At 39.3% G+C, this 27574-nt stretch overlaps 1 protein-coding gene across 2 annotated transcripts in view; it reads left to right on the forward strand.

Moving 5' to 3' along the window:
* ZFPM2 (zinc finger protein, FOG family member 2) overlaps positions 1-27574 on the forward strand; it is a 316036-nt gene that overhangs the window by 281310 nt on the left and 7152 nt on the right. For both annotated transcript variants that reach the window (XM_074577643.1, XM_074577645.1), the window contains one exon: positions 23268-23474. In XM_074577643.1, the coding sequence (XP_074433744.1) occupies positions 23268-23474 (207 nt within the window). The remainder of the gene's footprint in view (positions 1-23267; positions 23475-27574) is intronic.

The raw sequence follows: 27574 nt of genomic DNA on the forward strand, positions 1-27574 counted from the left end.
GTAACTTTGGGAGCTGAAAAAGAATGAGCAGATGTGTCAGCAGGAGCTGGCACCACATTAAGAAACAAATCAGGACCAGAGGTTTCTTACGACTCTGTTGGCCACAGGTTCAGGCCTATAGGAAGGCCTGACACTTTATGCAGTCTGAAGCATTCTCAGAGATTTATTTTGATTGACACAGGGATTCTGCTAGTAGACTAGCAGGTTCTTCAAATGGCAGTTGAGGGAAGAACTTCGTGTAGAAAACTTTGGTGAGCAAAGTAGTATTAAATGTTAATTCTTCAATCTTTTATGGTTACCTAGAAAATCACTGAGCATTTTCAAGTAGCTTCTCAGGTACAGAAAAAGGGGATTGGGTGTATGGTTAACTGAAAAGTTCTTAGTGTGTCTGAAGCTGTATATATCATAGCCCATTAATATCATAAATTATGTGTATGCTCATATTGTAGAGCCTTTCACCATTAGTATGATCGTATGGCTTAATGAATAGCTACGTTATCAGGTGCGATATGCTCTGTCCCTTTGTATACCGTGAAAGTCAGAAGTACCAAACAGCTCTATTTCAGTGACAATATACAGCTTTATCTGAGCCCCAAAGGCAACCATTCAATTGTATGAGACTAGATTTCTAATTTAAACACATCTAAAGATCTTTTGCTACAGATCATAAAAGCCTGCACAGTTTTTAGAACAAGACAGAGACTGTCAGTTTGCCATATACGAAAGCTCAGTGCACCCAGATCTCAACTCCTGCGTGCAGCTCTGATCTCCACAGCTGAAGGAAGGCAACTGGAGTGATCAAGGGAGCAGCTATCTTATGACAATAGACAAAAAATCTGAGACTCCTCCATTTGGTGAAGAGAAGGCTGAGGGGGAAATGTGATACAGGCTTACAAAAATCTTGAAGCTGCTGGATAAAGTGAATGAAGAACTGTTATTCCTCAAATCCTGCAGCGCTAGGGGAAACTGGGAGAAGAACAATTTAAAACAGATTATCCCAGCAGTGAGTTAACTTTGTGAACTTGATGCCACAGGAGCCTGTGAATGCAGACAGTATCAGCAGGTTCAGAAGGAGATTGGAAAAATTCATGGACAACAGATCTGTAAATGGTACTAAGAGGATGTACCTGCTAACATTACTAATCCATGTGCATGCTTGGGAACTCTTCAGGGAATGAACTGCAGAAGGAAGCCAAGTTCTCATATTCTTACTAAATAACATAGCCTGTTGCCACCCTAGAGACAAAACCTGAACTAGACAGACCACCTCTGTTCCAGCACGGTATTTTTTATGTTTCTAAAGATGATGCAGTAGCACAAAGACTATAAGAGAGGTCATTCTCCTATCAACAATATCAGACAGTAGGAGTGCTTCCGAGTTGTGGTTTTTACCAGAACTATTAGTAAAGGAGACCCTTTAAAGACATTGCTAAATAAGGATAATAAGTAGAATTGTGTTTTATTCTTAAAAGTAAAATATCAGTATCAATTCAAATTTTAAAAGGTGTAAAGACAATTTTCATGTTATTGTCATTTGACCTTCCAGTTAGGCTATTTAATGTGATCAGGCTTTGATGGTAAATGAGAAAAATTAACATTTCCATCAGCAAATGTAGAACGCCAAGCATGAAGACAGGCACCCAGACAGGGTGGACTGAGATAGAAAAGCCAACCAAAGGTTCTAATTATCATAGATATCAATATAATATTTTTAACAGTTAGGTTGCTACCCAGAGGATCTTTCTGCAGAAGACTGATCACTGCCATATTCTAGAGCCTTTCCTTTGTCACTTGCATTTTTATGGCACCTATATCATGTTAAAACTGGCATATCTCCTTTTTAGTAGGCACAATTCCACCCTAACAGATGGCCATGATGATAGACATGCCAAAGAACCAGTATGTGTATCAAGTTTGATTATTAGGGATGATATTCCTATCCAAGAACGTTTGAGTGGCATTCTGTACCGATCGTCTGAACCTATTGGTATGGGTTGGAACAAATGCTGTTTCGCTAAAGTCAAGGGATGTGTTAACTACAAAATAGGGAGATGAGAACTATTAATTTAAGGTCTTGGTAAAATGGAAATAAAGACCACTGTCTCTGGATCATTCACTCCAATCTAGAAAGAACTAGTCATGAAGCAAAACTGTTAACTTCTACTGGCTATCTAATGGCATAATTTAGTATTTCTGGTGCATTTCCTAGTAAATAGTTGTTCTTTTTCAAATGACATTGTGTCTGGCCAGCACAGATCCTACTGCACCACAGACAGTGCAAAAATCTGCTGAAAGGAGAGCTGAATCAGGAGAAAGGTGGAGCAATGTGCAAAGGTTTACGAAAGCTGAATTGCCCATCCTCCTCCTCCCATTGTCACAAGGTATGTTGTGCTGTACCTGGTTTTTACCACAGTGCAAAACTGTCACATTTTTCATAAGAAAGAATTCTTTTTAAAATACAAGATGCTTTAATGACAGCAGAAATATTTTAGCTGGTTTAAACTGAAATTAGTATGTTGTGAAAAAATTACATTATCAAGGTCCCTGCTCTTATTTGTGCCAGAGGCAAATATGAATCACAGGTGTCAAAAAAGACATCTAGTATTCACATGTTTTCCCTCTGAAAGAAATCGCTATGATGCATAAAGAAAATCCTAGAATGTGAAATCCAGTTTAACTAGAATTTCTGATAAATATTTAGTGGCATTATATTTCTTTTTTAGTTGGTGATTAATAAGATTTTTAATTTTTTTGACATACATTTTTACCAAAGTACTGCTAAGGCATCAGTATTGATTTTTTACATACTTCTTCACTTTTGTTGTACTTTTGTTTTGCATTTTAAATACAGAAGGGAAGGTATTGAAGGCTTCAACTAGGTGCATTTCACAGAGTTTGTAAAGTGGGAGTTTGTCCACTGCCTACAGCTGTCCGTCCGTTATTTCCATTGGTTTATCAGGGATCACAGTGGTATAGCAAAACCAGATGTTTATTTGACTGGCGTAGTGGAGATACAAATGCAGGTTTTTTGATGAGATAATAGTAATAATGACTTGATCTTTCTTATTGAAAGTCATCAATGCACTTGACAATGCATTGTGGATGCATTAAGCTATAAATTACACTTGTGGAGTCTATGTGGTATGTTGATTGAGATTAGCAGATCGTTCCCCTAAATTTTCACTCACTGGTAGGTGTATAAAGGCACCAGGTAACCGACCACTACTGTCCTTTTTAAGCTGGCAGTCCAGACACATGATCTGTGGCTGTTGAACACATATAAGAAGTGTCATTTGCAAATCATGTAAAAAATGTTGAGCAAAAATGGTTCCAAAATCTTTTTTCTAATTATTATAAACACAAGTCTTTCAGAAGTCTTTAGAATTAAGATATGTTCATGGGGATTTTATTTCTTTTGAGTTTTTCTTCCTCGGAATAATTTCTATTAATTTTTTTTCTTGATTAGTAATAGGAACACAGTTCACTAAGAGGATTGAAATAACTTAGAGACTGGGTTACTTTGGCAGTGGTAGATTGAAATTGAACTTCACCGCTCTCGGCTGTGCCTTTTATAGAGGGAAATAAAACCTGCAAGAGTAGTGGTTCCCATTGCTACTTTTTCCACCATTTTACTCTAAGGAAACTGAGGGCGATGCATGAAGGGCTCATTCACTGCCCAGAGCTGGCCGGGTCTGCTGGCTAGCACTGTCCTCTTTCAGGGCTGCCCTGTGTCCTTTGGGAATGCTTCACTAGAGAGGAGTTTGAATCCCTAATTCTCTCTTGGCTTAGCCAAGACCCTTCTTTTTTAGGAGCTTTTTTTTTTTCTTCGGAGAAGCTTAGATTTTTAGCATCTCTGTTTCTCTTAAGTATTTTCTTCAGTGATAACCACTGTTATGCTCCATGGTTAAATGTAGGTACACTGATTTTGTGATAACATCCAGAGAAACCAATACTGAAACTAGGCAAGAGAGATGCCATTCCATTTCCCAGTACCAAATCTTAACCAGTGACATACAGCTTTAGGAATAATACTAGGTGTTATGAGGCAGATTTTTAAAAAGGTACTATTCTGCCACAAGATTTGTAGAAAGACTGTTGATGACAGATAGATTTTGTCACTATATTTAATTTTCAAATACAAGATCAGTTAAATAGAAGCCAGGTCAAACAGATAATTTATCTGATAAGCAATGTTTCTTTTTTAATGGTAATTCTTTAAGACCAATGCTCTTAGTCAGGCATCATTTCTCATCTGTTGGAAGTGTTATAGTTACAAATGCCACTGATAGATAAGTATTCAGTATCTGTGCACATTTTTAAGATCAACATATCCACTTTCCATGTCTTACAAAGTTAATTTTGTGCTCTGTGTCTTCCTTGTGAAATTACAATTTCCATTTTGATTCACCATAAAATTCAGTTCAAACTTTTCCTACTATTTCATTCTAGAGATCCAGCTGCTTTTATTTAACAGATTGTCTTTGATCTCAAGGAGACAATTGCTGTTTTACTCCTTTAATGAAGCTTGTATTATTATAGGCAAAATGAATATTAGACCAAATGGTCGTAGAAATCCCAGAGGGAAACATGCTCCTGTCTGGATCTTGGAAAAGCAGAATAATTCATTTTAGTCAGTGATTATATTCAATATACCCGTAGTCCCTGTTCTTATTTACTCTTTTTTTTTTTTTTTTTTACTATTGTGAGACAGTATTTCTGTTCATGAGATTCAAGGTGCTAGTCAGAATTCCTCTGTCACTGGTGACATGTTGGGCAGCTCTTAAGCATTACTGAGAAGAGATCATCTGGTAAAGGAGGTAGGAGTAAAACAGGACACTTCATTTATACTTTTAAGGAGCTAATACCCATTACTTACCTGGCCTTTGAAAACTCATCAGTCGGGATCATCTTTTTGTGCCTTTTGGACCCTTATTTCCTAGAAGCTGGGAGAGGTCACATTTGAAAGTGACATTTCAGAGAGGAAACGGAGCAGGGATGGACACACATGGAGAACAGAAAGGAACAGAAGATAGAGGTACTTGAAGTTAAAAGCTAAACATTTGAGAAGGGAGGGATGAGGAGAATATGTGACATGAATTTTAGCAGCACACAAACAGTCCCCTAATGTGACACAATGGTAAATGGCCATAAACCAGCAGATTTATTAATAGCTTTGGAAATATTTTTTCGCTTGATGTTTTTTCCACCTATGTTATCTCCTGTAGACACAGACACAACTTTGGGAACAGCATCACTGGTTACATCACACCGCTGAGCTGAACGTTTAATTTGGAAGTATCTTTGGGCATTATGTCATTCTGTAGAAAAATGCATACGCTGCAACTGAGGGCAGGATGTAAGGACATTCTCACGTCTGTTACTGCTTGCTGCTAGGTGTCATCACAGAAAAAAATGCTGCTCAAAAAGAGGGCATAGTTTGACCAGAGAAATGGCTATTATCTAAATACAAATCGATTTGATGACCAGGAAGATACTAGTACTTGGGCAGATGTGCAAATGTAAGGAGCTTCACCTACCTGATTTCTGACCCTTTTCTGCATCCAAATCCTGAAGCAACACAAAAGATAGGGAAAGAGGAACTCCTGAATCAGCACTAAGGAGTTGAAAAAACATGTATTGCTTTTAAAATTATTAAGCAAAACTGAACAATCTGAGAATATGCAACGCTTCTGAGAATCAAATCCTTCATAAAAAGAATTCATAACCCTGGCAATCAAAATGTGGCTGTGACTAAGGATAATGTGAGCCACCCACACTATTTATCTTCTGGATTCAACATGGAATTCTTTCTAATACAGGTAAAATAACTTGCAAACATTTGGCACCTGTGAGCAGAAAAGATAAATATTTTGTCAGTTCTTAGTACAAGGTATACTTTTATTTTTGGTAGGATAAAAAAGAATTTTATTTCTTTTTCTGCTATGTTTCTTGTAAAGTTGTTAGAGAGCAAACAGGAGCAATGAACAAAGATTTAAAGTGATGAGCTGTCCCATGCCTGTTTACAAGTCAGGATTTCATTTTACATAGAGTTCTCTGTATCGACTTTTTAAAATTTAAATTAGAAACATGGCCAGCAATGCATGCAAAATGTTCATTCATTGTAGTAAACTACAAAAATATTGCTTTTATGCAATGAGAATGCCATTGTAGAATTTTAAAAGGCATAGAAATAAAAGACTCCGGATTGGAGTGATTTAAACAAACTCACTAGGATATAGTAGATGATTAAAATACAATCTATAATTACATTACACTGGTATCAGGTAAGGATAAAAGCCTATAAATACACTGGGGTCAGGGTAAGCATAAAAAATGAAACAGTTATTTGAATAATCTGAGATCAAGTTGCAGTAATTAAAAATGAATGTATTATTCAAATGAAGGAATTAGGTTACAACACTCCTCATATGAAAATATTATTGTGACAGACTGAAATAAGTTGGAAGCGATTTTGATAAAAAATTGGGGCAAGAAATATAATGATTTACATTGGGGAAAAAGTAGACGATCTGCGCGGATGAGAGTATTTGCAACTCCTCCTTCAAATCCCTCATCAAAACTCGTACCTTTCAGCTGGCCTTCGAGAATTATCCACTACCCCTAGCCTCCTCCTGGACTTCACTCTCAGATATATAGATAAATCTGTTAAAAATTAAAAGTGCTGTAGCTAAGGACTCTACATGCACTCACAAAGGAATTAATGGGATCTGCACCCACTAGCAGGCATATTGTTTAATCTGCCCCACACATTGCTGTTTATCCATTTTTATTGCCATTACCCAGGTCATTTCTGTCATTTGTCTCCTGTTCTTTCTTTGTCATCCCCTGTCAGTTTGGAGGCCAAAGTCACATAAGACTGACACAATATGGTGTTATTCATGTAAATAGTTGATGGCTACTTGCAGATTAAACACTTGTTATTATAAATAAAGGTTTTTTGAAATCTGACCTTTCCATGGCAAACTCCTTAGGGCAGGAACCTGTCTGGAGGTGTCTTGAATACGTAAACCAAGGATATTTAATTATTAATAATAATTAATAATGAAAGAATCTGAAAGCAACTTGGTATTTTTTTCAGGTAATAGCTTTCATACCCCTTATATTAATTAACTTTTACAAATATGCTTTGAGAGACAGTTCGGAGTGGCTCCTTGCGATTGCCCATAGCAGAAAGGTAGAGAGCTGCTCAGAAGGTGCAAGTATGCCCACCAGCAGACCCATTTGAAATTCTCCCAGATAAGCGAATGAGAGCACATCGGAAGTCGGAGCAAGATGAGGAGTAGCTTTCTCCATTTTTGCCTGGTGACTTGCTGCCTGAAAATTCTCCTCAAACCTTTCTACCATCTGCAAGAGTCTATTGGGAAGATCATTTAGCTCACGTAAAATATGCCCAGCTATGCCCTCTTAAATCCTCACTTGATCCTTTTATCATCGCATAGTACATTTAAACCTCTCATTCTTACCTGTAAAATCCTTCATACTTCTCTTTTCTAGTTTCTTTTGTCTTCCCCTGAAAATGCTGTGTTTGCTTTGCCCCAAAAAGTGGTTGTTTGTCCATTTTATATCTTTTTTTCCTGCAATGACTTACACATTTCTCAAAAGGTTGTTCATGCTAGAACTTCCTTCTGGTATTTGCCAGCTCTTTTCTTTAAATTCCTACTCAAATATCATGTTATCTTGGCACACTTCCATTTACAGAGAACTGGATGTATCTATTAGATATAGATTAGATATCTGAGCTAACATTTAAAAGGCACGCAATTATACATAGGGGACTTTAGGTCACGAAGCTGAATAGTCTTGAGTGACCTGTCAAAACCAGCCAAATAAAGCTTTGGTGTTTTTTTTTTTAAAAAAAAAAAGTTACAACTACAGCTTTCTATTTCCATTTCTCAAGCTTTATTCACTCTTCAGCTGTCTGCACAGTTAATTCAGCTAATAATAACATGCATAGGTAAATGAGCAATGAGATAAAATGTTAATTCAGATTCAGAGAGATGACTTGTGTAGAACTTCCCTGAATTGATAACTGAAGGATACGAGGCACAGGATCTCACACACAGTTTACTCGTCTCCGGTAGTGCCATTAAGTAATGTATCCAGACCAGCTGCAGTGTATCTGTACAACAGACTCTTCAGCTTTAAAAATAACTGTCTGTTTAGCTGAATATCATCGCAGCAGACTGATCACAGTGAAGACTTCAGAGAATTTTTGTAATGGCCAGTAAGTCAGATACTTGCACGTGTATATGTATGCTACAGTGTATGTGTTACCTGACTGGCATATAGATTAACAATAATCAGTTAATATTTTATCAGTTTGTATTTAATGAAAACTGAGAATGTGGAATGCAGTACTGGGCTGAAAGCTGAAAGAAAATGAGAAAAGAGAATTAATCAGGAAGAAGATACCAAATGAGAACCCCCTAGCTAAAAAGACTTAAACATACAATAAGAAGCTATACTGAAAGGCATTTTATACTGCTACGTCAAGCAGTATCTCCCAGGACTGGGGAAATAGGTCTAAACTGTCTCTTCTACACATGGCCAATATTTTCCATTATGAAGATAGACACTAAATCCCGTTTCCACTTCCAGGGCATAGAGAGCATTGATTTTTCCGGTGTCTTAATAAAGAAGTATGAGGGGACACTTTTTGAGATAGGGTAGTATAGGATCATCTTCTCAGGACCAAGGCACACGTTGAGGGAAAGAGTAATGGAGCATTTTAGTGATTCTGAGTTGTAGATGCAGATGGTTGTCCACGTGAGTGCTAACTTTTAGCAGAACAAAAAGATAAGAGACAGTGAAGCATCTCCAGCAGGTTGTGGATACGGTGAGGTTCACTGCTTGTAAACTGGCTAGCGTTCAAGAGACTGTATTTTGGTCTGAGTTATACGTATGTTAGGCAATGATGAACTGCGTTTTTCCATGGTGCCAGATTGCATTCCGTTTCCATCCCCCAGAGAGATGCCGAGTTGTTCATTATACTTTGTCCTGGTTAAAAAGGAAGAGGGGTAGTAGATAACATTTAGTGTCCAGTAGGACTGGTCAGTGAAGTGTAGAGATGGGTCTGCCAGTGTGTGTGGGGGGGTGATCATGAGAACAGCCTTAACAGCAGGGCAGATTTCCAAGCAGACTGGAAGGCTTGATAGGTAATTTCTGCCAGTTCTTCTGTTCTGCTTCGTAAAAATCTCCTATTCCCAGGAGCATCCCAAACATTTAATAGAACTTTTTCTTTAATCTCTGTGACCTCTTTACTTAGAGTAGCCTCATACCATTCCTCTTAAGATTTTGTGCAGTTCTAAGAAGGGGCCAGCTGGGACACAGGGGTTCATGCCAGCACTGCGGGACTAGCAGAATTTCACCTCGGTGTGTAATCCCTGCTCCTCCAAAAGCCAGATAGTTCTTCTGGGATCACCGCATGCTTGACATTGAATTTCTTCATTACTCTCACGAGACAGAGATAAGTGTTCAAAGGTTTCCACAAACTTTTAACGTCACGATTCCCACGTGTTTCTGTGGGAGTCACGCGCCCTGGAATGCTGTTTTTGCTCAGCAACAGAAATATTATGAAGTGGCCGATGCTGGATAATTTCCAGTCTTAGCCGCATCTTTTCCCTATCCAGTTGCGCAGTAGAATGATTGTGGCAGAAACAAGCGCCCGCTTGGTTGTGGGTAAGCAGAAACGACTCCAATGAACACCTTCCTGATGGGCAGGGGTGGAGAAATGCCACCTTGTGTTGACTTTCCTTTGCCGCCTGGTTCAAGGAGGGCTTTGGCTGTGGGTCTGTGGGGACAGGCCAGAGGAGGGGGGGTACGCAGAGTCCCGTACCAGCCTGTCGCCAGCCGTGCTCAGAAATTCACCTTCCTGGGGGCTTTGGTATCCACCAGAGTGTGCCCAAGAGGACAAACGGGCTGGTGCAGGTGTGCCATTTACAGCCTGGGTTCATTTTTCTGCAAGTTTTTTGTCTAACCAAGGGTGGGCCCAGCAGGGCCTTGGGGTGGGGGGTTCGCCAGGGGCGCTGATCTGCAGGCAGGCAAGTGGAGGAACGCCCTGCTGGGCTTGTACACCATTTTAGGCGCACAGAGGTATGATATTCAGAAAGAAAAGGTAAATATTCACTAAATATCTGACAAAATATTAAGACGTATTGTGTGCTTTGCACATCAATCTGGCAGTTTATTTGAATACTGTCAGTGGGCGCCCCCCGTGAGGGGGGGGCGACGTCTCCCCTGCGCGCCCAGGGCAGTGCCGTGCTCCGTCACCATCGCACCCCTTCGCTCTCCGTCCCGGGAGCGAAAGCGTCTCGCTCTGTCGCGACAGGAAAATCGCGCGGGGAGGAGGAGGAGGGGGGGACGGGGACGACGACGACAGTCAGCAGAGCAGCAGCCACGAGGGGCTCGCGTGGAAAGGGTTTAATCAAACTTCCCGACACCTCCCGGCGTTATCAGCCCCGCTGGCGCGATGTGCAGTGTTGTGTAAAATTAAATAAATAATGGCGCCGGTGCCGTGTCGCGTCCGTCCACTCCCCCCCCGCCCGGCGGCACGGCGGGGCGGCAGCGCCATCTGCTGGCGGCGCCGCGGCGCCGCGGGCTGTGGCGGGGTGCGCCCGCCAGGGGCGCTGCGGGGCGGGGCGGGGCGGCCCCGCGTGTCAGGGAAGGTTCTAGAAGGCGTGAGGGGAACCGGGGGGGCGCCTGGGGGTGGCCGCTGTCTCCTCGCCCCCTCCCGGCCTTTCCCGGACGGGTTTGACCCCGGGTTCAGTACCGAAGGGAAACGGGAGTCTTTCCCTGGGTGCTGTTTCCAGCTTGGTTCACCGGGCATGAAAGAAAACTCTAAAAATGGCGCAGAATTTACTCATTCGTTAGTTGATCCTTTGTGGGGGTTGGGGGTTGCTTGGGCTTTCCACTTAAACTCACACATCATACGTGCAAAGGGATGCCTACATTTGAAAAGTGCTTCTGTGGTATTGAATTTGCCCTGTTCTCATAAAACTCCTGTATCAGTCACGTGTTCAGATTTATTTGCATAAACAACAAAATGTGATTTTGAAGGAACTTGAGAAATACAAAATAAGGTTCTGGATACTGCAAGTCATATTTCATGGCAAATTTCATTAACATTGCGTGTTGTGTGGCAACCAATAGCAATTACAAATTTTTGATTAGTCTGTTCCAATCTTTTCTCATTATTTTTTTTAAATCATTTTTTTTAAAAGTAATTACAACACAAGTCTTTAAAACTGTGACTCCTCTAACTTTATAACATAACAACATTATCGTGTTAAGGATCTCACCCTACCAAATTACTTAAAGTTTGCACTTCTTAAATAATTCAGATGATGAGTTTTAACTACAGAGGTTTGAAAGGTGCTTTTCATCACCATGTTTTAGTGTTTGACAAATTTTTTTCTTTACAACAGTAAAGAAAAAAAATAATTCAAACTTTCACATGCGTGTTGTCTGTATCCATGCAGGCTGTTGTTCACTTTTTCCTCTGTTTCACCCCTGTTTGTATCCTGTCCCAGTACTGTGGATACAAACCGGGTATGGAGACCTGATTTGGTCAGCATATTCATGAGTATATGTTGTTATATACCTATAAAATTGCCATAGTTTACAAGCATAATTGTCTTGAGTGGAATGTGTCTTAAGCAACTAAGTCCATAGGTCCCAAACTGTCTTGTTGTTTAATTTCTTTTTCTTAATTCTCGGGGATGGGGTGCTGTTCTGCAGGCAACGCTGGTAGTAACGGTGGGTCAGACAAAGGCACTGTGAGGTAGAGAAAGATTATCACTGAAGGAAATGAGACTGCTTCTGTGAGCATGAGGGAGAGGATCATCCTTCAATTTCTTGCATTTCAATACAATTAACAGGTCAACAATCAATTAACAGAAGGCACCTTCCTCTTTTTCTTTCAGATCCCCATTTTCCTCCCAGTGATGACCTAAAATGTTTTCTGTACGCATGAAAAGCCTCACTTCAGTGAAATAGATCATTTTAGTGTGAATCTGGAAAGTAAATGAGAAATCAAGTTGCATTTAAAGCATCCGTGCGTTTTGTACAGATATTTCTGAAGAGGTAAACTAATTGTAGGTCTCTGGTCACAGCCTTGCGTTTAGAACAGTGGGTGGCTGAGAGTGCAGATTGCAGAAATACTTGGTTGAGTGCATTGCACTAAATCATAGCGCGGTTCTCTGTTAAATTCAATTTTTAATGCAGACACATCTTGAGGGGCTGCTGTTCTCTGCACGGTATCAATTCTCCTGTTTTCTCCCCCTCATACTTGAATATTTTAGGCGTTTAACAAAGTGATTCCTCCTTCGGGGGGTATCAGCTTCAGAGCATGTGAATTTGTTAATTTTGAACTTTGTCTAAACTCTACCACCTTTCTCAGGACTAAGGCTGAAAATAAAAGCATGTACATTCACTTAATTTTCAGAAAGTCTCTCAACGAGATAGGCAAAATGCTCTTAAGGGTGACCCTGTAGAGGTCCACGGAGTCTGCGGAATCCCTCAGACCCCGGCAGATCCTCCCCTGGGGAGCCAGCAGGCTTTAACTGGCTCCCCATTGAAGCGGCTGTAAGAAGTGAATGCATAAGAAAGGAAGGTAATGAAAACTGACAAGTTGAAAAGAAATTGTGAGCTTAATCTGCAAAGTTGTGCTTGAGGGGGCTTCCATCATGATATTCCTATGGAGTAGCAAAAAGAGGAAAAAATTAAGAAACAGCAGAGTGTGATGAACTTACATAATTTTTTCTTGCACCAGGCGGTATTTATTAATTTCTTTTCTGCCACTTTACAGCACCTCTTTGCCTCTCAAAAAAAGAGAAAATGAAGTATGCGAAACCTGGCAATCATAATGAACATGTGAAATGCACACAGATTATTTATAAGCATGCAAGTTATGTAGTTGTTGGAGATACTCTCCCTTCTGCTCCTGCTTGGTGATGAAGAATGGTATTTTAATAGGCAGATGGTAAAGACAATTACAGTTTGGGGCTCAGCTGGGAGTTACATCAGTTTATTGCAAATTATTAGTTGATAAATGCTTTTGTTTACAAGCAAAGTCTTAAGCAGCTTTGTAATCAGTTTATCAGCTGCAGCCTGAATTTTGACAGCTTGCCTTTGGGTATACAGTCACTTCTTTCCTGGCCATTTAGAAATCATGCTGACCAGGCAGGCAGAATGGCAGCTCCTATGCACCTGTACGATGCTCAGTAAACTGGCGTTTCTTATTAAGCCTGTTTTGGAAGAAATCATCAAGTACAGAATCCTCTTTAATTGCTAATCCGTGTTAGTGTGTACAGCAAGAGCCTTAGCTATTTGCTCATTCATAATCTTTTTTTATTTCAATTGTGGCCAGAAGTAGCTCGGTCTTGCTGTTACCATTACAGGATTTTGCTTTCTGCTGTTAACAGTCTCTCTTATTAGGTGAACTGAACGGTACACTGGCAGTGGTTTACAATGCCTGTTCACTTTGGACATTGTATATAGCTTGGAAGGTGGAAATGCTTTTGATCGTCACGAGTTTTCAGTCCATTTCACTTCTAGCTTCTTCTTCAAAAGACAGAACTATGTATCTCATTTTTAACACATCTGGAGGAGATCTGGGGGTTTGCGGAGGGTTTTTTGTGTGGGTGTGGGTGTGGTGTGGTGTTTTTTTAAACGAGGTACTTTTTAAATAGAAAAGACTGGGTTAGATGCTTTTTGTAGCTTTTATGATATTTACATTTTAGAATATATTAAACATGCAAATCTACTTTTAATGCCCTTTTCTTAGTTGTTTGTTTCATAAGAGAGCCACTGATTTGTCGCAGACTTGTTTCCACTGCAGCCAATGTAAAATGTTCTGATGGCTCAAGTGGGAGCACAATTATTTTTTTTTTATAATCAAGAAGTGCTACTTTGCTTCCATGGTTGTTTTAGCTGAGGTAAACTAGTTCCTGAACTTCAACCTGTGAGCTGAACGTTAACTTGAGGAAAGGTCCGAGATAACTAGCAACAATAGCAGCTGTTTTCTCAGGGTTGCAGTGCCCACAACTAAATGCTCCAGCTTCTCTTTGATATAAAGGTGGCTTTTGTTTCACACACAGCCTTGAGATTTTTCTGGAGCACGGCCCCTGTATTGAATAAGCAACCAGGTCTCATAGCTGATACTTATTTGTTACTTTAGTTTTGCCACTCTATAACTTCCCCATTTGTCCTTCTATTTAATGTGTTTATTTCCTTTACAAATACAACCTACCAATCCAGCTCCCTCTATATAATCCTTCCTCCCGCTCAGGTACCTTTGCCATTCACTCTACATTTGCCCAGGGGCAAGAAATGAGCCCTACAGCAGCAGGTGCAAGACAGCAGAAAATCCATTGATAAGATGTAGTGTACTCTGCTTTCTCAGTAAGAAAGAGGTGCCATTAAAGCATATCTATTGTTTCATTTAATCACCTCCTTTTTTTCATACACTCCAGTCTCACAAAATAACTCTGAAAAGACAATCCACAGGCATGATTGTGTTTGTAAGGCTACAAAAAGGTCACCTTACAGCTGTGCTGTTAGGGAAGCGGGGATTGTAGGAATGTGTATATCCAAAGCCCTGCTTCAGAGTAGTTGGTTTCAGCGGTCCATTTTCTCTCTCTCTGAAACCTGGTGCATCCACAAAAGCTGGGGGGAGCAGTGGGGGTCACCTGGGAATGTCTCCTGGGAAGCTCTTTGGAGAGTGCCCATTCACTGATCCTGTAAAAAGTAGAAGGGTAGATGAGTTTGCTGCAACAATAAGTCCTGGCTTTTTTGCAGTGGTGATGGGAGTACAACATGGGCAATGTCAGCAAGGGTTTATCAGTTTTTTTCAAGCTGTTTATCATTTCCTTCCTGAAGGATTAGTAAATTCTGAAATAACACTCAAGTGAGACCCAATTCAAATGTAAAAAAGGTGTAGCACTCAATTCAAAACGGAGGAATTTGGAAAGAAAAGAAAAAAGAAAGGAAGAAATTGCTAAATTTTTGAAAGAACTCTTTCGACTTCCTTGTTTGAGTTTATGCTGAATTAAGGAACTATAACAGGTTTAGCGTTTGTGGCAGGCTTTAATTTCAACCCCTGAGCAGCAGACTTAACTTCTTGTGATGTGGGAGGATATTACAGTTTTCAGCTTCATTCCGTAAGTATTGCCATTTGTGCCAAACATTTAATAGTTTTACGCTGTGGACTGTCGTCCACGAGGAACTGATATCACCTAAGACTTTTTAGAGCCATCTAATAGAAAGATATGTATTCACTCTGATTAGCCCAGGATTTGAACGAGGGTCCCAGAAGAGATATATAAGCCTCTTAAATGCATAGAACTTCTAAGGATACGGGTTTAACTGTCTCCCCCTGTGGTAAATAAGCTGTGACAGCTCTATCAGGGGGGAAAATGGCAAATAAAATTACCACATTATTTTCCTGTGAATATTTTCAGAGCACTAATCTATTTTGCCTCTATACCTAGTAGAACTCTGTTGAGTGTTACACCTGCTCATTTAATTGGGGGAAACACGTAGAAATCCTGAAACTAACAAAAAGCAGGCAAACAGTAGAAAAAAATAAGAGGTCCGATCTAAGTGTTTGTTACACTCCTTACTCTTCAGAAACAATGTGCTTCATTTGGGGTTGAGTTGATCAAGGTTTTTGCAGGATTAATTGAAGAGCTGCTGCAATACAGGTCATAATGTTGGCAATAGTTGTACTGCAGCACGGGAAAGACCTACCCCTTACACTGACACAGAGATGCCAGGTTTGGGAGTTCACTCCCCTGGGACTGGCAAGTTCTGTTTCTTTTTATCAGCTATAAAATGCCTGACAATTTTAACTGTAAAGTCATATATTCAGGCAAAACCACTGTCAGCTGTCAGCATATGACTAAGCTGAAGTCAAACCCAGAGCTCAGGTTGACTCAGGTGCAAGAGTAAGAGCTATATTCTGAAGGAGTATTTTTCTTCCCTGTTTCTGGTCAGACGTTTTATATCTCAAAATGCAGGGATTTTAAAGCCAGTTTGGCTCGTGCCTTTAAGCTGAGTATTTTTCTGTTGCTTTATTCTGAAAAATATCATTGCAATTCCTTTATTTTGCGGTTTGTTCAGTGAGTTAAAAACAAAACAGGCTTTGTTTATGCTGAACGTAAAGGTAATAGTAAAAGTGGCAGCAGAACTGGTTTGTCCACTGTATTGGTCTAATTTTATAGAGTATAACAGATTTTACATTTTTTGCAGTCAGTACACTGCAGGCTTATGATATGCAGCGGTTTAGTTAAAATTAAAGGTCAGATATCTTTTGGCAATCTCCTTTGATCAGTAAACAAGGAAAAATGATAGAAGATGCTTGGGAATCATCTCATTAATCTTAATGTAGCACTAGAACTATTTCTTGTGAGAGTTTGAGAAGTCTGAATTTGCAGGGGTGATGTTTGAGACATTTCATAGAGAGATGGTTGGAACCCTGCCGTTAAAATACATGAATAGCAAAAATGCTGTGCAAAGTATATATTTTTTGTTTGCATGTGAAAAATGCGAGGAATTATTTAGCAACTGGAAAGACTGTTCACAAAATGCTTTTGATTTATTGCTGTGTATACCACAGATCCATATCACTTATTCTAACATTATTTTATTCAAAAACTTGTATGAACCATGAGTTGGCATGTTGTAGAATACTGAAAAGGCATTAATCAACCTAAATAAACAAGTACATAGATCTATCTAACAACTATGAAGTAGTTAATAAATTTTTAGCAATTTTATTATAGAAAAAAGGTCTAAAAGAGTAGTGCTTAATTATCTGGACTCCTCTGTGCTGGGCTCTCTTTTGATTGTATTAATGAAGCAGCTGGCCCATTGTTTCTTTTTAATTCCTCTATTGTTTTAAGAATATGTCACAGCTCTTTATTCTTTTATCAGGTGCTGTGCAGGAGGATCCACACAATACCTCATATTCCTACTGTATTTGCCAATGCACAAAGAAACCTCCAAAGCATTTTTCAAAGAAGGGGCACACATAATTTATAAGTTCTGTTCCTTGTACCACTCTACTGTCAAAAATTTCAACAGTATTGGATTTGAATTAATTATAATTTTTTATTAAACAATGTGTCTACATATAGATATATGTACTTTGTTCATGTCAAAAATTAGAGATCTGCCCAGTAACTTGTGCCGCACTGAAATGGCATTCATTATGCTGAGTCGTCACAACCCCATGGGTGAGAAACAGGAGGAACCCAAATATGAAGATCCCATCCTATTGTGATGTGCAAATTCTCCTTAAATGCTTAACCTGTGCAACAAAGGAGGGAAGATAATAAATTAACTCCAACCCCCATTAGCATTACTAAAAAGCATCATTTTTTACAAATTGGAATATTTCATTGAGAGAAAAACGTTTAATTCAGTGGACAGTGCCTGTAAGTTGCTAAGAGTAACAGTCTGTTGTTTAAATAAATTCTGATAGTCTTTTGACCCTTCTTGCAAAAAGATGTGTGTACAGGAAATGGGCTATTATGTTGTTGCAGCAACACAATCAAATCCAGTAAGCACAAATTTTATTACACAAAAGTAGTACTTCTGAATTAACTGGCACTGAAAATTGGTTTTAATAGAAATTGCCATTGACTTCCTAAATTTCTATGAAAGATGTATGCCATTTCTGGGTCAAAAAACTACACTCAAATGGTTCAGCAAGGAAAATTGACTGGTACTAAGGACAGGAAAATGGGGATTGCCTTTGAATATATGTTTATATTATTGTTACGCCTCTTCATCTGTGAAAAAACAGCTGCACTTCCTTCCATGAAACATCTGTACTCAGTGGAAATGTTGTTTATAGCTACTTGCTTTCTTAAGTCACTTTTCCTAAAAGCAACAGTATGAATCAAGAGGCTTTATGGTTCCATCCATTATGAAGCTCTTTTCCCGCAGTGGAGTTAATATGGTAATCTGTCCTTAAATATGTTTTTTGTTCAGGCTGTGGCCCACAGACTCCAAATGATCACTCCTTAAGGTCTGCAAAAAATAAGTGGCAAAAAAAGCAGCCCACAGTGGGAATGCTCACTGTGCTGGGATCTGTGTCTTCCCTGGAAGTGGTGTAGGGTTCCAAGAATCAGAACGGGTGAAGGGCCATGGCTTTAGTTAAGTCTTCAGAGCAAATTTCTGATTCCATATAGGATAATAGAGGTTGCTTTGTTTGAAAAAAATCCAAATGTAGAAGGAAAAAATGAAGGGCTCTTTAAAAAAAAGAAAAACAAGTTTCTCTTGTATGTAGATGCCTGTCCTACATAAAATAAAGTTTTGTACTAGCATGCGTATCTATCACCGCAGTACTCCTTATTCTGAATACAGAAGATAGAGTATTACTGCATCTAAATATGATTTAATTGGTTCAATTTACTATATATTTTTTATACTAAGTGTGGTTCCGTATCTTGATGAGCCCAGATGTAGTTGCGCTTGTGGTTTACAGCATCCCATTGCTTGCATTTTATTATTTTTACAAAGCAAATGTCTATCAATCATAGAGATAAATTAGAAAAAATTGTGCAAACATGACACATCGCTAAGATTTTTTCCAGCATGCTATGTAATTATTAACCTGACTTTTGCCATTGAAAGAAGCCATGAATTACAGATAGCATGGATGAAGTTAAATGCTTTTATATTAGATACATTTTGCTTATACAGTATTCTATAGGTATGGCCATACAATATAATTGAAGCTTTGTCAGCTCTGTAGCCTAGCAACAGATAATACTGTTAGGTTACTGAATTGCTCCTGGTTGACAAGTAGGGAGTATTTTTGTGTTTATCATGTTTGCTAATGATGGGATCCTTTCCAAAAGGCTTGTCTTAATCTTAATTAGAGTTTATCAGCAGAGGTCTGCATGACATTGTGCAGACACTGATTTCATAAATAATAAAAAGTGCAAGTGAAAAATTTGGCAGGAGAAGAAGATATTTAAGACCACTGATTCTTGTAAGAGCAGCATGAATTTCCAAAATGTAATCAAGTTTGAACTGTGACTCTATTCTTTATTATCGAAACTTGCAGTACACTCCACTGCAGTTTTGACAGCAATTATGAGTATGATTTATAAGCTTCCTGTTAGGAACCAGATCTGTTTGCACAAGAATCTTGATCATAAACATTACAAAGAACAGTAAGTCCACAGTTTTTCAGGGACATCAGGACCTTACTTTTTCCTTTGCATAGAAAGTTGGTTTCTTGGGTTTCTTTTTATTTAAGGGTGTTGGGTGTTTGTTTTTTTTTCAAGCAGCAAAAATGTTTTCAGTGGAAGATGCAAACAAAGAAGAGAATCCTGAAATAACCTTTCCATTTGGTAGAAATTCTGAAGGTATCAGATAGCTGCTTCAGTGCCTGATGTCATTTGATAAAGAACTCATGCCAATGCAATTGGAATGTAATTTTTTGCTCTGGTTTGCACAACACGATATTCTTTAACTTTCCCAACTTTCTGTGATTAAATGAGCATTTCTAATTCCCTGCAACGTGAACTAGAAAAAGAGTTCAAATAAATACGAAGTGTTTACAGACATTTTTATTCTCTCCTTCTGCTTGACATGTATGTATCACATACATTTCTTTCATTTAAGCACAGATATAAAACAATATATTGCAAGCTCAAGAAGCTGATTTTCAGTTTCACAGTGTCAGGACTAGACTTGTAGAGAAAACAGCTTTCCAATATCACAAAGCCTTATGGTATTTCAAAAACTTCCCTTCTGCACTGGAACAAGAATAAGACTTTTCTCGCCCCGCTGTGTAAAACCGGTAAGACGGTTTTCAGCAAAAAGTGGATGACCGGTCTACTCATTACAACTGAGAGGAGGGCCAAAATCACCAGTCTGCCACTGTCTTCCCTTCTAACCAAATAGTATAACCACAACTTCATTTCTGAGGCACTCATCCTTGCTAGAGCTTACCTGGACGTCCTCCCTTTCTCTTCTCTGATGACTGCATAGTGACTCCTAAGACATAGGACTGAGAAACTTGGCCTGGTAAAGCTTTGGTAGAACCATTTCACCCCCATAAGCTTTTTCTGACAAAAGGAACAGCTGGTTAAAAAATTTCAAGGCAGCTTAGTCAGAACTTCATCTTATGTAAATAACAGGCCTTTACGTTCCATTATGAAATCTTCATGTCTTGCAAATAGTTCAAGCAAACATCTTCCTGTCACCTTCTCTGTGGCCACCAATACTTGGCAAAGACTATGTAGGGACATCCTTATTATCCTTTTGAAGATCTGACGTTAACACCACCCTTTATGAGAAGATGTTGTGCTCCTGGGAAATCACTGGGTATACGTTAGTTGTGTCTTAGCTTGTAGAAGTGTTTATGGGAAGCAAGAACTTTTTTCCTGTTTTGTAACCACTACCTGTAAGGAGGCCCTGATCCCTGACAAGGGTGTCTAGACAGTGTAATAATTCATGTGATAGTCATGATTGGAACTTCCGATTAAATTTGGAAGCCTCTGCCAGGTTCTCTGCACTCCATTTTCCTGTCTGTACAGTAGAAGGCTCACAGAAGACTGCTCTTCCGCTGTTTTCCCACTGTGCATGAAGGCCAGCGTATTTGCATTCACTGCATTTAAGTGGAATAAAGCTGTTTGCATCTTTAAAAGAGCAGGTATTGCCTTACCCTGTGCAACCAAGCACAGAAGGGGACAAGAGGGGACTGTACTGTGTCCTCTCTGTGTGGGTGAATATTGCTGCAGAGGTGGTATACTGCGTTTCCAGTAGCTGGAAGCGTGCAGCATTTGGGAGTTCATCTGGGGATTTAACTTAACATGATATCATGTACTGATGAAAACACAAACATATATGTCATGATCACTTAAATGCCTCATTTTCTATAGTGTGGGATGAAAGAAAACAAAATAACAATGTAATTCTTGGATCTGAACCCAGCTGGGCTGATGGTTTGCATTCAAATGCAGGAATGGATTAAACTTCTGTAGTTCTGGTTTCCTTTAATAAGCCAAGCTAGAGATTGTTGTGCTTCCAAAGCTGTCGCACATCCCACTCGGCTGTGCCTGCCATAGGTGTGACAGCCTCCAGGAGCTGGGTGGCGCAGGCAGCAGAGGTCACTGCTCGCTTCAGCTGTCCGAGTTTAATCTGCTGCTGGACATGAGTCAACACCCTGAGGAGCTCTAACACCAGGAGACTGAGTCAGCCTTTTAGCTGATCCAGACCGATTGCAGCTGGAGACCCAGTAATCAACTGCACTTTCTTTTTTTTTCCCCTCCCAAGGGTACAGCATGTCAAGATGTTTGCTGGGATAGAGAAAGTCTCAGTTGGTTCTTCTGCAGTGACTCATTTTTATATTATTAAGAAATCCAGCGAATAATACAGTCTAGGAAGAGCTCTTATTCTGTACTAAAATGTACTAAAACATGTTGGCTGATTATTGCACCTTTTTATATGAACAGAATAGAAGTGCATGTTAATAACGAAAATCCTGTTCCTTCCAGAAAATGAAGTGTGGCGTTTGCAGCGAGAGTACCCAGTTTCACGTTCTCAAACTGCAGCGTGTGGATCATGTACTTTTATCTACGAGGTTATTAAGTATGCTTTAGGAATTTAGCCTGGTTCACTCATGAACAGGTTTTATACCACTTCAACTCTGAAGACTTCCGTGTGTTTATTCCTGACTTATATTGGGCAATAAGTCAGACTGTACTTCTCAGATATTTGAATTCCTGCTTGGGCATTAGAATTCTGCATTTGTAGATGTTTATGGTACTATCTTCCTATTTCATCTGCTTATTCTCTAGAGGAAATTACTCAGATTTGCACCATTTAACACTGTACTTTCGGAGGGTAGTAAACCTTAGTATGCTTTGGTCCTATTATGGTAAATTGTTTGTAAACTTTTGAGCCACCTTCAACTGCTGTGTGACTGAAGGGTAAATACAAAGACACTTTTCTGCTTTGAAACTTTTACACCACTTTGAGGTCTGGAAGCTTAGCTTTATTTTTCCACTGAAACACATTGTCACTGATGCTGTTTTGTTTGCTCATCTTTGAAAGCTAATAGACTGGTTTAATTAATTGTCCAAGATTTCTCTAAAACAATGTCCTAATTCTTCCATTTAGCTGTGGCATATCATACACTGTTGTTATCTCTTCTACCAGATTTTTGCAACAAGTTGTTTTAAAACTATAATCTCTTTGAGGGGAAAAAAATGAAGTGCAGTTGAAAAGGCAGTTATGCCGAAAGATAAACACAGCAATATTACTTATCAAAACGAGTACAGTTTTTGCTTGCCTAATGAATACAACATATAGCTTTTTCTATATATACAAAACCTGAGGAAAAAAAAGCTTTATAACATATAAAGTATGCAACATTATTTCAGGCATAACTGCATTGGATATGTATCTAGGCCTGAGAGTGTAGATAACACAATATAAGTGCTTTGCCTGTCTAAACATGTTAAATAAATGAGCATTCACTATCGCATTCAAATACATTAGTAGATGTACTCGCATAGTTAATTTTCTTTTTAATGCACTACACGTGACATTTGCAGCACAGAGCTATAGTGTATCTTACTGTTTGATGAAAGTTCTTCCACCTCCCCCCCCTTTTAAACAAACCTTTATTTGAATAAGCCTTTATGAAACAGATCTTTGGCATATCTTCTTTTCAGGAAGTTCAGTCAGTGTAAGCAGAGATAAAGCAGTCATGTTACGAAGAATATTACATAAGGGAGGATTTTTCAGAGAAAGAGGGTGGCAAACATAAGGGAGGGGAAGAACGCCCTTAAGAGGAAATCTGATTTCTTTCTTGCAGCTGTTTGGCTTTATTGTGCTGTGATTTGATATTCAAAATAAAACAAACTTGGAGTTACGAAAAAATATGGGAAGTTGGGTGAAAAGTAATGAATAGAAAAGTGCCTTATAAAATATTTTCACCTACATCTTGATTTTTGTAGTGCTGGCCTTTCAGGAGACAAAATGAAAAATTCAGATGAATATTCATGCTGCATATAATTAGGAAAAGTATCCCCAAACTGTTATACACTGAAAATTCCTATGTTGATAGGAGGAAGATGGTAAAGTGAAAATTATTTGCCTCTTTACCTTGAACAAACCATCAAAATATAAAAAAGAGTGTGAAGATATGGCACTGATGTTTTAAGTTCTGGAATCTGGTATCGTCAATTAAATCTTTCTGCTTTTATGTATGTTTCCTGTAGGAGGGCAGCTTTGGTGTACCACGACCAAGGCCATCTCAGAGGGTGAAGAGCTGATTGCCTTTGTTGTAGATTTTGACTCAAGGCTGCAAGCTGCTAGTCAGATGACTCTCACAGAAGGGATGTATCCCGCACGCCTGCTGGACTCAATACAATTGCTCCCTCAACAAGCTGCAATGGCATCTATTTTGCCTACGGCTATTGTGAACAGTAAGTGATGAATACTATTCTCTGGCGTGTTTTTTTTAAAACAGCAGTACTTTAAGGCACGTATGAAGAGCTAATACAGCGATAGTGAATTCAAGACCACAGAAACCGCACGAATTAAACCCCACAGCTCGAAGTCTGCTTTTGTTCCCCCATCATCTCAGATGAACTCGCAGACATCAGAGGAAGAAGAGCAGTCTGGCAGCCGGGTTCTTCACGAGCCTCACCCGCAGTACCTGACCTGCCCTCGTGTGGAGGTTCTGTGATCTGCTCCCACAGGCAATAGGATCAGAAACTGTTAAAGTAGATCAGATAGGCCTCTAAGCTCACAAAGTCCAGCCTCTGATGCTCAAGTAAGCTTGTTGCTTACAGCTGCAGCTTCTAGTAATAATTCATGATGGTCAATGGAAAGGAAGAGTACATCTCTTCAGTGGCAGTTTCAAAATGCAGTGGAGATCATGCCTAATAGCAACCTTGTTTTATTGTAGTATCTCCACTCAATGTGGCCACCAAAGAAAGTTTTTGCATCCTCTGGACGTTGACAGACCCTATCATGGACAAAATACAACATTTAGTTAAGTGCTGTCCTTAAAAGAGGAGGGACATGAGTACACGATAAATCAGTTCCTGAACTGGGACTAGTCAGCTTGAATTATATTTAATTTCTTTAACTTTTTCTTATTACTGCTTTTTACCTTTATACAGTTCCTCATCCTCCTAAGTACTTTTCAAATATCTTACCTGTTACCATGGTCCTCCCCAGTCATCACTTAGACCTGTTGCACATCCTTAGCTCTCAGCGCTTTGTAAGCCTGTCCATTTAGACCCAATGTTGGAGCACTCCCCCATGCTTCTCGTGGTTTGTAGGTATTGTAAGTAGATCCAGTGAACTACTGAATACAGTATTTAAGATGTGAATGCACATGCAGGCACATGATCTGCTACTCAGGCTTACACCAAGTAACACAGTGTCTTGAACAGTCACACCATCTTCAAGCTCTTCGGACAGGACTAGTTAAAATGTAACACCTTTCATTCTGTTTGTAATTGCTTATTTTCTGGGTAAACAATTGTGATAGCTACACATTTATTGTTAGTCTATTTTAAAAGATAAAGCTTAAAATGTCCAAGTCATCCAAGTCCTCCCTTCCAGAGAGTGAGTTGGCAGCAACCGCGAGCCCTGTAGCTAAGCACATTCATTTTTACCCTAGCAGCGGGGCTGCTGTGAGCTGACATACCTGTTCACAGAACCAGCAATTAGCACCATGCAGGACCTTTCCAAAAGAAGGTGTCAGAAGCCCCTAAAATGGACCACCACAGTTAGAGCAGACCAATGTTTATAGCCAACAGCTGCAAGGGAGCCACCAGGGAGAGAGTTATGTAGCCTAAAAGGCAACCACTTATTCACAGCTTGTTTCAATTGAGGATATATTTTTGTGCAGATCTACTTGAGGCCAACTCTGGGCTTTGGCAAAGTCAAATTTCTACAGCATCAAGTTTCTGGAAACACCTTTGCTGCCAACACTGCCTTTTGCAGAGCCCTGGAAAGCCGCACTGATCATTGCTACTTCTGCTGCTGAGCGGAGTCTTTAAGTTTACGGTGCATCAGCCCTTGCTATACGGGCTTAGCAGCAACTCGAAGTAACCTCTGCACTCTTAACTCCAGGAGTCTGCTAAAGTAACAAGTCCCACTGTCCAGAACTTTCACCCCCCCCGGTTCTGACTCTGCGTCCGACCAGATGGGGGTGTTGCCACATTTCATGGTTGAATTGGTGAAATTCAGTTTCTTCGGTAAAGTCCCAAGCCATATGTGAGCCTAGTAGTATGCTGAATGCACCTCTAGATTTGTAGTGAGACATCTCTTTTTCTAGATCTCTGAAAAAAGATTCCGTTTCTGGAAAAATTTAGTGTTGTAGGTTTTTTTTTTTATATGTTTCCTAACATTTTTTATTAGAAAAATCAAAACTAGAATATCACCTTTGGCTCATTCAGCTTTAACTTGAATGTTTCATTTCCTGAATTGATCCACTGAAATATTGGGAAACTATCCGTTGAAACAAATTGGAACGTTTTGTTTTTAAAGAATTAAGACATTAACTACAAGTGGCTTTTGTCTATTTTGCATCCCTTTAGGGGAATAATAGTTTCAGATCCCATCCCTATACATTGTTCTCCCTGGAATTCCATTCTCTCGCCATGCAAAACTCCTCAAATGCATTTCGTCTGCATGGCATGTCATGGGAGTCACATATTCACCATGCATAACTGGAGCTACAGACTGTCCAGGCCATCTCGCCCGTAGGAAATAAAGAGATGTCTGGAAGTAAATCATAAAGATAATCAGAAAGTTCAATTCTGTGATGGAATGCAGTCAAATGAATTCAAATAGGACATGTTGCCCATATCAAAATTCCCTGTTACTACTTGTGGACTTTCTCTTCTGTGGAAACCTCAACAGTTCAACTTTTTTAAACCATTTGAAGCCAGAAACAAACACTGAAATGTCAGCTTTCACATGAGATGAACATTTCAAATGATGTAAGCTGTCTCAGTAATGTTTTAATAGAGGTATATACTGCAATACTAACTGTTCTATTACATTTCTGTGTCTTAAATTCATGCCTGATTATTCAGTGGCAAAGGGAAAAATAGAAACTGGTAGTGGTGAAAATATTTTATGCAAATTCATGAGCAGAAAAATAGACAATCATTAGCAATGCAGTCAGAGAAGCAAACTAAGCAATGTACATTTTGGCTGCATTTGTAAATATTTAACAAATAAAAGACTTACCCATTTCAGTGGGTTGGAGTGTTCAACTTTGTTCACCCAAAAGAATTGGAACAGAGCAGTTGTCCGATATACCTCAGTATTTGAAATTAAACATAAATTGTTATGAATGATAATGAATTGCATCATCAGATCTACACGACATATTTTCAGAGCGGCCAGCCATTCTTCAAGACTAAGTTAATTACAATCCCTAGCAGTTTTTTGCGTTCTGAAGTCAGTGGAAGTTTTGATGTTGACCAAGATGTCTTTTGATGTTGACTGCAGTTGCTCATTCTCTGATCCTGAGGTCCACTGGCACAGTCTAGCTGCACTCAAAATTTTATCCTCTCTTAGCCTCAAAAACAGGCAAGAAGCATCCAGACCAGTTGCAAGGAATGATCCTAGGCCCATAGTAACTCCTGAACTGTATGCAGGAATGGGGAAGGTGTTAATTGACTTAAGCCAAAAGTGTGGGAGGGAGCGTTCTCGTGATTCAGTGATATAAACAAGAAGTTCCAGTGCTCTAGTCTGGACCTTGTCATTTTTAATTTATTAGTGTAGATGTACCCTAAAGGACTGGATTTTTTTCCTTGTTCTTACTGATAGGATGACAAGTTCAGCTTTCAGGAAGATCAAACAGGTCTTTTGTCCTTCTGAGACAGATACACAACATGTACTGTGTAGGTATCCTTCTGACAGGATATTGACAACCAAATACCTGTTTGCTTTGTGTAAATTCATTATTACCCTTCACATGAGTAAAGTGTGTAGCCTTCAGTACATGATCAAAATATCTACTCCCTCTGCTGCTGGGAAGCACTCTGTGCAATCTCTGCATTGTCTTCCCCTCAGAGAGGATGCTGACACTTTGGGATAAAGACAATGAAAAATTCGTAGCAAATATCCTTTTTGCATAGTGCAAAGTGGAACAGCAACAATTTACCAAAAAACAAGATGACAAAAGTACATTAGAAATTTTAATTTCTGACAGTAATAACAACAGGAACCCAGGAAATAAACCTGCTGCTTAGTATATTACCTTCGATACTGTAGGGTCTTACGGAAATGTAATCCAGTCTGGCGTCCTGGTTATCAGAGCAACAGGATTTTACAGTAATAACTGCATAAGCATTCTGAAAATATGCATTCCTCAGAATGATCTGCAATTAGCACTCAAAAATTCCAAAACCCAATGCTGGAAAGACTTGTGCACACAGGAAAAAAAAGCACAATTGAAAGATATCACCTATTGAGTAGTGATGTATTGGAAATACAGCTTAGTTCTTGATTTACTACTGCATATTCATAACAATTAATTTACTTTCATTTTTAA

The sequence above is a fragment of the Larus michahellis genome, chromosome 2 (genome assembly GCF_964199755.1).
Source record: "Larus michahellis chromosome 2, bLarMic1.1, whole genome shotgun sequence".
NCBI classification, from domain to species: domain Eukaryota; kingdom Metazoa; phylum Chordata; class Aves; order Charadriiformes; family Laridae; genus Larus; species Larus michahellis.